The sequence below is a fragment of the Neltuma alba genome, unplaced genomic scaffold (assembly GCF_004799145.2).
Source record: "Neltuma alba isolate B1F8T4 unplaced genomic scaffold, ASM479914v2 tig00005084_pilon, whole genome shotgun sequence".
Lineage (NCBI taxonomy): Eukaryota > Viridiplantae > Streptophyta > Magnoliopsida > Fabales > Fabaceae > Neltuma > Neltuma alba.
This window is the reverse complement of record NW_021633971.1, coordinates 28,981-42,621: the sequence shown is the minus strand read 5'-3', so window position 1 is coordinate 42,621 and position 13,641 is coordinate 28,981. Positions and strand designations below refer to the sequence as shown.

Sequence of the window (13,641 nt, the reverse complement as noted above, 5' to 3'; positions counted from 1 at the left end):
TCAACTGAACTGATAAGTCTAATTCCAACAATACTGTTTTTATGCGAGATGATTTCTAAGCATTTTAGATTTGGCAAGTAAGCAATGCTTAAGCATTTTTTATAGATTAAAGGTGAAATTTTATCCATGGAGTATTATTTGTTAGGTTTAGCCGACATTTTAAAGATGTGATGCAATTTTATTTGTGATTTTTTTTTATAATTTTATCTGTAATCTTTATATATATATATATATATGTGCGCGCGTGCGCGCGCTTAGAAATGGATAAGACCGCAATATAATAAAAAAAACACTATAGGTAAAATTGCCCAAAAATCATAAATAAAACTGCTCAACTAAAAGGATATAAAATCATAAATAAAATTGCACATCTATCTTTTTTATATTATTCAGATCTTAATGTTGTTTCAAAGTAAAATTATTTTTAAAACTTTTTAATTGAATGGAATGAAATTAACTGATGAATATTATGTTTTTAATTTTCTGACCATATGAATTTGTAAAAAGAAAATATTTATATTATGTTTTTCATTTTTTTTTGCCCAATGCATTAAATTTCTTATATTTATTGTGCGAAATCCTTCAATTACATAAAACTATGTGTCCTATTTTTCGCATATGAGTTTATAGTTTAGTGATATATAATATTTTAAAAATAAGATATATTGTTATATATAATTAAAAAATTTGACAGAATATAAAAAATTTGATTTAAGTATGGTTCAAATATTTATTATGTTTTTTAAAATTATGCCTGTTGAAAGTCTAATTAATTAGAAGGTACTTTTGAAGTCACGAAGCATCAATCCAAACGTAACATCAATATATTGGGATCTCGTTACCTCTAATTTGTTTTTTTGGCCAAGTGTCTCTCACCTCCAATGGAATGAAACTAACAAAAAGAACTGCAATCTCCCCCAAAAAAACTACCGACCCTGGGCTGAAATTTTCTGCAGAGATTTTTTCCCCAATTTTTCGTTTAAAATCCTGGGATGAACGAAAGGCGAAATTTCATGAACTCCCGTTTTAGCGGAATGAGGAGATGCGGGGGTGGAAAGCCAACCACGTGGAAGAAGAAAGTTGCGCCGCCTCAGTGCCTAACCCCCACACTGAATGCCCAAAAAAAAAAAAAAACCACACACCCCCACCAATGCTACACACGCGTCACAATTCTAAACCAATTCTCTTGCGCTGTAATTCATCCTATAATTTTCAATTTGTTTTATTAACTTTCTGTTAAAAGTACTAAAGACATGGAAGAAAATTGCACAACACCTCCTACTAAAATTTAAAATATACTAAAAGCATCTTATATTATTTTTACAGCTCTCAGTTGTCTCTTACGGTAATTTATCTTTTAGGTTACATGAAACGAAGCAGTGAGAGAGAGAGATGGGTTGTTAGTTTATATTTACTGCTATTTCTAATTTTTAATATAAAATATAATTTGATTTTTAATTTGATTCTAAATATAATACATAAATTTATATTGTCTTCAATATTTATCCATTTTTTCTTCAAGTAATCCCTATTATAGTTATATATGTTAAGGAGTTACTATCAATTTGTAACTCAAACACATATGATTAATAAGGACATTTAAAAAAAATCTATTTATTACAAATAACTAACTTAACTAACTTTTTTAATCTCTCCAAAATAGTCAACTGAGTCTTATACTCTTATATCAAAGAGTGAATGTAGTATTTGTTTGCCCCGAGTTCTATATTTATCATTTATTTCTATCCATATGCACGTATGTAAATATGGGTTGCATTATAAATCTGCAACATAAAACATATAATTAGAAAACTTTAAATTTAAGCTTTTAATTGTAATAATAATTATTCTGAAATATAGCCGATGCATTTTATGATATGCAAGTTCTCTCATACGAATTATCTATCTAGCTATTATGCTTGATAACATTTCGTGCGTGGACGATGCTCCTAAATTAAAAACGAGAGGGAGGGAGAGGAATATACAGCACTTTCATGTTATTTTGAGAACGAATTGTACAGTAATTTTCAATTGTCATCCAAATTTTATCTAGAAGCACGCATGATTAGTCTGTCATCGCCAGTAATTCAAACAGAGTCAACACAGTTATCATTATCTAAAATTATCAAAAACTGGTAACTGAATGAAACTGATATACTGACAGATTCGCACATTAATTAAAAACAAACAAAACACGATGCGATTTATATGTGTTGGAAAGGAAGTTTCAATAAAATTTCTCCTTTTGTTTATTTCTCAGCACGGGATCCATATTCCTTCTCCCTAATTGCCGCAACAACAGCCGGGGATAATCCTAGACAGGCATGTCGCCGGAGAATAATGGCACAACAGTGTACAAAAGAACCTGCATGATTCTACCGCCCCAGACGAGTTCCAGGGGCGTGTGGGTAGGCCATCAAGGCGAATTCATCCATAGCCCCCTGCCAACTCTGGAGATGCAAATGTTCATCATTTATCTTGGGACTCTCTTCTTCCACAGCCTTCTCACTCATTTAAGATTCCCTAGATTTACTTCCATGATCATCGTAAGCACTCTTGTCATCATCTCTATCTCTTCCGACTCTCCTGAATTTCATTTAGCTTTTTCTTAAAATTAACAGGTTATCTGAATGACTAATCCGCAGATAGGCTTAATCCTGGGAAATGCCTTCGGCAAAACTGGTGAGAAGATTTTGTTCCCCTTTGATTCGCAAGAAACCTTGGGATTAATCTCAGTGTTTGGTTACATCATGTTCCTCTTCTATATTGGAGTCAAGACGGACATAAGCGTGGTTCATAAAACAGGAAGGAAGGCCATGAATGTCGGAGCTGTTGCCATATTGGCTCCGTTTGCCTGCGGCATGCTGGCCCAATATTACGTGTCCTCAAAATTCTTGGAACCCAATCAGTATGCAAAGCTCCCATTCATCATTATCATATGTTCTATCGCGCCCTTCCCAGTCATATCCTCCGTGCTGAGTGATCTGAAGATCTTGAATTCGGAGTTGGGACGAGTAGGGCTGTCGTCAGCATTAGTGAGCGAGACGCTTGGTATATCATTGTCCTTCGTGGTTAGCTTCTGCAACAACATGATGGTCGTAGGAAAACTGAGAGCCTTGGCAGATATGGGAGCTGCCGTGTTGTTCATTCTTTTTCTCGTGTTCATCCTTCGCCCCTCAATGTTTTGGATCATAAGAAGGACACCGGACGGATGTCCGGTTAATGATCATTACGTTTATTGCATACTTATAGTGGCTCTGTTATCATCCTACGCCTCCCATCATTTCAATTTCTTGGCTCTCTTTTGGCCTTATATCCTGGGTTTGGCCATCCCTGAAGGGCCTCCACTGGGGACTGCCATTATCAAGAAGCTCGACGCCTTTGTGACTGGTGTTTTGATGCCGCTCTTCGTGACTACATGCGCAGTGAGGGTGGATCTCCAGCAATTCATGAACTGTAGGAGGCCGGATGGAAAACTTGACACCTTCATGCTACAAGTGTTCCTCCTCGTTGTTATAACTCTCCTTGCCAAATTGGTTTCCTGCTTCTTGTTTGCCTTGTACTGTAAAATGCCCTGGAAAGACGCCATGACTCTCTCACTCACTATGAGCTGTAAGGGCATTGTCGAAATGGCCACATGCTCCTTCATCAGAGACATCATGGTGCGTAACTTATTCTGCCTGGTTGATTCCTGAAACTTCCTCGATCAAATGTCAAATTTTGGAGTAACTGAGTTTTTTTTTCTTTTGTTTATTTTGGGGAAAATCTGAATCATGCAGGGCTTACCGGATAACGTCTTCTCTTTCTTGATGCTGTGCATGGTCATGAACGCAACGATCATGCCGATCCTGATAAGTTATATGTACGATCCTTCAAAGAAATACGCGGGTTACACGAAGAGGAATATCGAGGATCTAAGAAGCAACTCAGAGTTTCGAGTGTTGACTTGCATTCACAGATCCGAAAATATTCCAGTAGCAATCAACCTTCTGGAGGCAATATACCCGACCAAAGAAGAGCCGCTCGGCGTCTTTGTACTTCAGCTCATAGAACTAATAGGCAGAGCGACCCCTGTTTTCATATGCCACCAGTTGCAGAACAAGCCCAAAACCAGGAGCACCTTCATCGACAACGTTATCCATGCTTTCGAGAGCTTTGAGCAAGAGTTCAACGGGGCATTAGCTGTGAATGTCTTCTCGGCGGTATCGCCAGCGGAGATGATGAACGACGACATTTGCAATTTGGCACTAGATAAGCTGACCTCCCTTATAGTGCTCCCATTTCACCAAAAATGGTCCTCAGACGGCAACAGCATCGAGCTAGATGACAAATCCATAAGAGATTTGAACCTTAGCGTGCTGGACAGAGCACCCTGCTCGGTGGGAATCTTAATAGAGAGAGCACAAATGTCACACGTATTCTCGCCGGAGACACCCTACTCGGTGTGCTTGATATTCATCGGGGGGAGAGATGACAGGGAAGCGTTTCATATGGCAAAGAGAATGACGAAGAACCCAAACGTGAGGCTGACAGTGATAAGATTCAACGGCGAAGAAGAGAGAAAGGATATCAAAGACTGGAACAGGATGCTGGAGGCAGAGATACTGGAGGAGGTAAGGGTGAAGCAAAAGATAGGGGGAGCAAGCGTGAAGTACAGAGAAGAGAGGGTGAAAGATGGGCCAGAGACGGCACTAATAGTGAGGTCGTTGGTGTATGAGTATGATCTGATAATAGTTGGCAGGAGAGATGGAATAGAGAGTCCACAGACTTCAGGACTGTTGCAGTGGAGCGAGTATCCTGAACTTGGGGTCCTTGGGGATCTGCTTGCTTATATACCTGGTAGAGCTTCTATCTTTATCATTCAGCAGCAAAGAATGGCTTCCGACTTGTAAAATTTATAAGCGACTGCACTCTGCCGGCCAAAGCAGTGAGCAGTGTTTTGTTATTAGACCTGTGAATTGAATGCTGCGTTGCAAAAACTTGACGTGATCACGTTATGATCTCCAGAGCTCCCTCACTGAGAGCCTGGGACGTGGACATTCATTTCTCTCACAATTTTCTTAAATTGGACAAAATGATACATCTGCTCTTGCTCAGAATCAGTTTCAATGCTAACCAAAGTCCAAAGAGTAGCACCTAGATGTATCATACCTCCACATCTAATTTAAAGTAAAGATGATTTCTCAAATGTCAATTTTTCAAAAAAAAAAAACAGATTTTTTTACTTAAAATCATTAATTAAAGATTTCAAATATGGACGAATGAAATTGTATTTAAATGGTGCAGATAATATATTTGGGATATCAATTTTATATTTTTCTATAGGAGAATCACAATGAGATCTTTCAAAAGAAAAAAAAATTACAAAACAACTCTCAAAAGTTGTAATTGTCTATTCTAAAACTTGTCATTACTCATTACAAACTCCTTCAATTGTTATTAGGACTTTTTAAGAATTATTTTTTTGGGACTTTATTGTAATTTTTTCTATATTGATTATTGATACGCTGTAACTTTTCTTACTTAAAATCATTAGTTAAAAGGACATATTTCCAACTATAAAAATCAGTTTCAGTATTCATCACTGTGATGAGCATTCTAAATTTATCAAATCTTGATCATTAAGATTTCAATTTGAATGGTGCAGATTTTAAAATGAATTAATTATTTTAAAAAAAAATAATGGTTGAAAGATTATCTTTATTTATATTATATATCTCTTAAAATAATTATCTTAAACAAATAAAAAATTAATTAATTAAATCTGGACTATCCATAGATGGTCTAAATCTGATGCCGTAACTGGTTTCCCAACGATGGGCTTAGTCAACCCGAACCCTCAGATGATGAATGCTTGGAAGTGTACGAGACGTCACGTGGCATGCTCGCGATCGCCCTGCCCGGGACGTTCCCGAATCTGGGCCGTTTCAAGATCCAACTGATTGGGTTCTTCATGATGTCGTTTTTCATGTTTGTGGTGAGTGTGAAATACAACGCCATGAAGAATAACATAGACTTGTTCGCTCTGCTGTATGGGCTCACGTTTTCTTTCACTAACTTCAGGCCGAACAGCACGACGTTCTTGCTGCCGACAGAGCTGTTTCCGACGCGGGTGAGGTCCACGTGTCACGTGCTGAGCGTGGCAAAAGCCGACGCGATTGTGGCGGCTTTCGGCCTACAGAATTTCACGCAAGGTGAGGACACGGGGAAGATAAAGAAGACAATGAAGATACTGGCGGTGACCAACTTTTTGGGGTTCGATCTGGCTCTCTTTTTTCTTGGCTGAAACCAAATTTAGGGTATGTTTGGCTCAATGAGAGGAAGGGGAGGGGAGGGAGTTTAATAGAGGGAAGGGGAGGGGAGGGGAATGGAAGGATTTTAATATTATCTTGTTTGGATTTATAAAAAAAGAGGGGGAGGGGAGGGAAATTTTTTTTAATATGAACAATTTGGCTCTTATTTTATTTAAGGCATGGACATAATTGTCACAACATGACAAAATATAGACATAATGGTTACAACATGACAAAATATAGGCATAATATGACAAAATATTGCCTTTTCCCTCCAAATCCTCCCAATTTTGGAGGGGAGGTTGAGGAAGGGAGGGGAGGGGAAATTTTAAAAAATTTTCCCTCCCCTCCTAAAATTTGTGTGTTGCCAAACAAAGGGAAATGATTAAAATCCCTCCCCTCCCTCCCAAATCCCTCATACCAAACACACCCTAAGGGTGTGTTTGGTTGGAGGGGAGGGGAGGGGAGCCCCTCCCCTCATTTGGTTAAAAATTTTGGAGGGGAGGGGAGCTAAAATGTCCCCCTCCTCTCCCTCCTCCCATTTTGGCTCCCCTCCAAATTGGGGGTTTTTGGAGGGGAGCCAAAATTTTGGACCATTATGTCCTTATGGCTTTTTTAATATTCCACTTCTACCCATAAAATATATTATTATAATATTTATTTCAAATAAAAAATATATTATCCTAAGTAAAAAAATAAAAAATATATACATTATTATAATTAAAATATATTATAAAAATTATTTAAAAATAAAAAATATTTAAATAAAAAATTATAATATTATAAAATTAATTGTTTTTTATAAATATATTATTTATTAAATATATTTTAAAGCTGGAAAAAAAGATAGCCTAAAGAAAATAAAATTTCATTTTTCTTATAGCATATAAAATTTGTTAATTTAATTATTTTAAATATATTATTATATTAATTAGAATAAAAAATTACTATACCAATTTTTTAATACACATATTAACATGATAAGACTGAATTTTTATTAAATTATATAATTTAAATTAAGATGTAAATTAATTTATATAATATATCAATAAAAAACATAAACTAATATGTAAGGGTAAAATGGTAAATTGATTATTACTATCCCTCTCCTCCCCTTCTTGAACCAAACAAGGAATCATTAAATACCCTCCCCTCCCTTCTTTTTTAATCAAACCAAACAAGGGGAGGATGAAACCTTCCCTCCCTTCCCCTCAAACCAAACAGGCCCTAAAGGGCGGTCTCTTGAGGAAATCTCCGGAGAGGACGGGAAAGAAGCCGAACCCACTCTATCGCCAAACGCCAGTGGGGTCACTCGCGAGCAGGGATCTCACTCCGAGACTTTGGCCAAGGATTGATCCGTCGGCTTCATTCTTTTTTTTTTGGTCAGACCGTCGGCTTCATTCATAAGAAAGGGCCGCACATAAATCAATTAGTCAGACCATCCAAGTGACAGTCTCTCGTGATTCCAATGATGTGGCCTTAATTACGCAACAGTTTCGGAATGACCTTAATATAATTATGCTGGAAATATATTAATATTGACGTTTCGCAAATAAGGGCTGCCCCGGAATTTGGATCCCATCCTGTAATTTGAATTTTGATCATTTTCATATTCCTTCTCCGTACAGCTCTCCGTACTCGGTCTCCTTCGTCCAGTTGATTCGACGGCCCCATATTCATCCGCGTATATATAGATCCTCCTCTTTAGCACTAACTTTGGTCCCAAGGAGGAGAGCAATTAAAATTACGACACACAGTTCAAATGCGATACAGAAAGATATGATCCAGAGGGCCAAAGATCAAGAATTTATGTGATGACAAATAATTTCTTACCGCTTTGTTATTATTAAATCAAAACTCATTATAACCTCATCATGTTATACTTTGAAAAATAAAAACAAACTAAGGGAATAAAAGCTGTCCTTATTACCATACAGGGCGGTCAGGAGATGGATGCCATTTGAATTCATGGTCTGTTGGTTGATCATCAGTGATCAATCCGGCATCGGAAGGATGATGGGAGGCATTTTGGGCCTGAGATGTGTAAGGATCTCAGTAAGTCCACTGGCAATAAGACCGAAATATTGCATGGACCCCCAAAATGAGAAGGCCACAACTTTGTGGACAGGGACAGATCTGAGTAGCTGGCCCGTAAGCCACATGAAAGAGTGTGGAGCATTTTGCTTGGGAAACCATGAAATCATTGAAAACGAAGCTATGTATAAAGCCAAGGGACTAAATGGATTTTGACAAACCACGGCAGGTTTGTAATAATTGGTAAGCAATAATGAAAATGTGAAGCGTGAACACTTGTAAAATGCATAAAAGCTTAGTTGAGCAGAGTGAAGCAGGATAGATAGAAGGCGAAGGAAGCAGGAGAATCATGAAAAATGGGCCACCTCCGATCCAACAAGATCTGGACGCCTTAACCGAAACACGAGTTCGTTTGTGTCAATCAAGCAGGGACCACAAGCGTTGAAATTAAAACGCAACTGGGGTCACACATGCCTTCATGATCGATTATCATTACTTGATCAAAAGATGGGATTAATGTCGGAAAGTTTTGGTCATCTCTCTTGTCTTTCATAACCTTTTGACTATGCAAGGCAAACCGCTGAGTTGTAAAAGCACGAAGCACATGTCAACACGCATAGTTATCTACTTCACTCGCTTGCCATTGGATGCCCGGTGCATGCACGTACCGGTACGTTTCAAAAATCACTTTTCCCTGTCTTCTCATCCTTTTATTCCAAAGGTCATCGATGTTTTCTGTTCCAGTGGAGGTTTTATGTTCGGCCGCATTTTAACTGCCCTTTTCTTTTTTCCCGAAAAAAAAAATCTCTTTCTACTTCATCCAACATTATTTATATGTCGAAATCACATTTGATTCATCCGATGATGCATATATTGGAGACCTGAATTACAGATAGTGGGAGCGCGTGGAGGGTCTCAGGTTTTGGTCGGTCTGCCATCACATGAACCTTCAAATCAACGCCTCAACCACTCCCAAACCCTGTCGGCGGCTGATGTTGACTCCCAGATTCTGCCACGTGTCTGCTGATGATCGCCATGCGACTCACCCCCTCACTGCCACGTCGACGCCCCTCTTATAGTGCGGCAATTCTTTTCTGGGCTGATTATAATGTGGGAATTGAATTGCAACTACTACAGAAATCCCATGCGTATTTCACGTGCTCCTGTCTTCCTCCATTTGTTCATCGATCGGAATGCACTTACATAACATTACACACGCTCCATGGGATAAAAGTATTCGATCTGTTCAGAGGAAGAGAGAGAATCGGTTTCATATCTTTATTTCGCTAAAAAAAGCATTAAAAAAAAAGAAGAAAAGAACATGGAGGAGATTTCGTGGGTCCCAACAGAATCGCGGGGGACTTTTGGAGGGGATTTCATACAATCCAAGCCAACACGTGGACAAGCAGTGTCCGCCAAGTTGTTGTTGTTAATGAAGGCAGTGTTTGGATTTGGAAGAAAAAGAGCGTAGCAAATTGCAGCAGCTGGTATGTAGTGAATGATGCTGCTGGAGAGCAGGGGCGCGTGGGGGGACCAACCTACGTGAGCCGGTGATCTCACAAGGGATGAGGAAGCCCAGTCTTTATCTTTAATTATTCTATCATTTGGCACATTCTCGTTTTGTTCTCTCGTGCTCACTCGTTGTGTTGATGCAAAGATAATCCGGGCCGCCACTGTATATATAATCCAATAATACTATATTAATCTTGAATTCTTTATAGGCTGATGAATAGCAATCAGTGAAGGACACATATGTCGTTCAAACCAGAATATATCTCAAACCTTGTCAAAATGTGTCTAGTAGGAAGAGGAGCGAGGGTGTATATGTTGTTTGTGGCATGCATGGTTTTGAGAATATATAGGTCATGTTAAACGTTAACCTATACATTGACATTACTTGGTTTTTGAAGAAAGGATGGATTGAAAGCATATGAGAAAGAGACACGACACGGGAGGGCAGGGGGGACCAACCGAAATTTGTCCTGAAACGTCACAAGGGGTGGCTGAGACGGAGGCATAAAACACCAGCATTTAGCAGCTCAATGTTGTCTTTGTTCACTCAATTTCTTCTCAGCTCTGTCACTGAACACGGCAGTGTGTCTACGTGTGTGCAAGTTGGCTTGGATTGATTTCATTTGGATCGTAATTTTACTGAACAAAACTGCATTTAAAAGCCTGCAAATGGGCGTCGTTTGCAGTCGTCTACTGCTACAAGTGGCCTGCTGTCCCTTTTAGATTGCATCAACTATAAGCCACCGTACCATTTCAATTGTATATTTCAGAGAAACTTTGTAATTACCACAAATGAGATTATCGGTCTTTGCTGCACGCATGAGTGAACAAGTACCTTTTAAAAGCTAACAGCTGAACACGGTTCGTACCCTACACTGCGCTCTTCCCTTTAGCCTATTTGCTCCTAGACTAGCAGTATTTAATGTAGTTTTGGCAGTTTTCTAATGTGCGAGGCTGTCTTGATATGTTCATCAGTGTAATTCATTGAGGCTTATGAGCTTCAAAATACGCGGCAACCACTACTGTCTGTTTGCCCAGTAGCAGAAATGTGATTTCTCTATCGAGACTCAGCCTGCCAGCTAGTACATATAATTATAGCGTTACTCTTCTTTGTTGTTCTAGTTACCGTTGTTGGCATTTTCTCATGGTATGCGCATAATTCAAAATATCGTCATCACCGTCATCAGTCGGTCACGGTGTAGCCCAACAAGGAATGAGAAGCCGTTCTGAAACCAAAAATGCCGGGGGTATTATTTATTGAAATAGTTAATTAATTAATTTATTGTTTGGAGGGGGCATGGGCGAGAAAAAGAACAGTGTCCTATATATTTAGTAAGCACTACAGGTGCGTGCTTCTGCACAGCAATTGGAACAGAGGGCCAGAAACGCTTTAATAATCAGCATCGGACTAATCGGACGGTGAGGGGATTAGGAGCATTATCGCTGAGGATGGGATGGGATGGGATGGGTGGATGGCTAGTTAATAAAGGTAAAAACAAAAGGGGTCGTTGTTACAAATTTAATAGTTCACCAAAAACATCAACTCCTAATTCAATAACCAGCAAACCCCTTTTCTTCTGAAGTGTTGGGGTAAAGCTTTTCATGGCACCCAACTTCCGCCAAGCTGCCGCAGTTATAAGAAGTAAAAGTGAAAACCAACCGAGACAGAGACAGAGGCAGAGCAGTACAAAATCTGGCGGACACAGAGTAAATTGAGGTAAGCGGTGAACTTATTTAAAACGTCACTTAACGTGAAATGGGAGACATTACGGTGAAACCAGGACAGGAAAAATAATAATAATAATAATGAGAATTATATATGATTTTATTTTAAAACGAGGGCAATGATAGAGTGATGATTTGGAGCAGGTTGTTGTCGTGCATATGGCTAGGCGCAATAGTGTTGACAGTGGACTAAGCACTGCGAGTAGTACATGATAAGGAGAGGGCCTTAAGCTGCGCCATAACTTGCTGCTTTCTGAAAACATAAATGAAGTTTCTGTGCCCCTTTTACTTACCCGGCTGCCCTTTACTTATTGAGACCAACAAGCTCTCCTACTTTTCTATTTAATGACTTTAATTTTAGAAATGTTTAGTACTACTTCTGGTCCTTAATATAAGATCTTGTTTGATTTTTATTTTGGTCCTAAATAAAAGACTCCAATTCACTTTATTTCTCATATTTATGTATTTTTTCCCAAAGTAATCCTTCTAACAATGATAGTTTTAGCCAGTATACTTAATTAATAAGGATATTTTAGGAAAGAAATACCTTTTTATTACAAATAACTAACTTAACTTCTTTCTTAATATTCTCAAATTAGTCAACTAGCTCTTATAATTAGGACCGGAGATAGTACCATATCAAGGCCATCTAATTTTGACTTTATTTTGTAAATTCATTTATTAAATGCTGTGTTGGGCTCATACAGTAATAGCCTGTTTGGTTAATTGAATGTGCAGAAATGAAATGGAATGTAATGCAATATGCATTGCATGACTGTGTTTGGTTCGCTGTACAATGGAATTTAATTTTTTAATTCAATTAAATATAAGTAAGAGTGCAAGAACAAAAATATCCCTAGCAGAGAAAACTCTCTTCCAGTCACCCAACGCCCTCCCCCCCTGTCCATTGTCGGCCGAGAACAAAATAACAATCATGGCTTTAGATTTTGAATAGGAAAAATTTTGGGTTTGAATCTAGAAGAGCAATCGTGGTCTTCAAATTCGAGCGAGTTCTTTTTGGATAAGAAATACGCAAGGACGATGTGGTTCTACTTTAGACTATAAGATGTAGCCAATGGTGGCTGTCGGCGGTGAGGAGAAGCATGCAAGCAAAGATTGTTTTCGATGTGATTCGAAAGATGAAGCCACACCATGACGAGGATGAAGGGTAGAAAAGTCAAGAGTGGATTCTGAGCAGTGGTAATGGGGATTGCATAAGTTTTTGAATGTAATCCGTATTACTGAATTTGAGAATATAATGCCCATTACATTGTTTTGGACCAACCAAACATTAGAAATGCAGGGATGCATTAGGATTACATGTAATTTCCATTCACGTGGTCCAATCAAACAGGCAATAACAGTTTGATTGGAACGCTAAAACAAGCAGGCCCTTAATATAACAGGGATGTGATTGCTATTGGCAGTTGCTGTTAGCATTGTGGATGGAAAAGAATGAAGTGGCAGGGTGAATTGAGAAAGCATGTAGAGGATACGAATTCCACAACCAGGAAAAGGGTCACGGGGAATACAGGGCTATAAATACAGATATGCATAACAAGCGGGTGACAGCTACATAATCTGTGGAATGTGGAGAAACGTATGGTCAACAATTATGAGAGGGTCATTTTCTAAATATTTCTCTTTTCCCCACGTCGCGTGTTCTTCTGTCTTTTTCTCCCTTGGCCTGCCACACTGTAATTTCCGTACACCTTGGCCCCCCGGCCGCTCCGCTCTCCTCCCTACCCTCACCAAATTAATTAAACACATCAAATTCGAGAGACTCCACTATGCGGGATCTCATCACTATTTGGGGTTTTAGTTCAAACCAAACTGATGAGAGAATATTTGTTCCAGCTCAAGAAAGGGATACAATATATAAACCTTATGTTTCTTGCGAACCAGAGGCTGGTGATGATCAAAGAAATTGGGGTAAAAGAGGAGTGAGGAAATTAAAGTGAGCGTGCAGTGAGGGGATCCAACGTGCTGGGGAGGGGAACCGAAGGGAGTGGAGACACATTAGACAAGTAGGTGCGTGTGGAATATGAAAAGGCAACGACTTTGAGAGCGTGTAGAA

At 38.7% G+C, this 13,641-nt stretch overlaps 2 protein-coding genes across 2 annotated transcripts; both read left to right on the top strand.

Moving 5' to 3' along the window:
• The first annotated feature begins 2,630 nt into the window (after positions 1-2,630).
• On the top strand, positions 2,631-3,695 carry LOC114746631 (cation/H(+) antiporter 4-like). The gene has a single exon (XM_028934865.1). It carries the CDS (start codon positions 2,631-2,633, stop codon positions 3,693-3,695), a length of 1,065 nt encoding a protein of 354 aa, XP_028790698.1.
• A 144-nt stretch (positions 3,696-3,839) lies between these two features.
• Positions 3,840-4,892, top strand: LOC114746630 (cation/H(+) antiporter 4-like). The gene has a single exon (XM_028934864.1). It carries the CDS (start codon positions 3,840-3,842, stop codon positions 4,890-4,892), a length of 1,053 nt encoding a protein of 350 aa, XP_028790697.1.
• Positions 4,893-13,641: the final 8,749 nt, after the last annotated feature.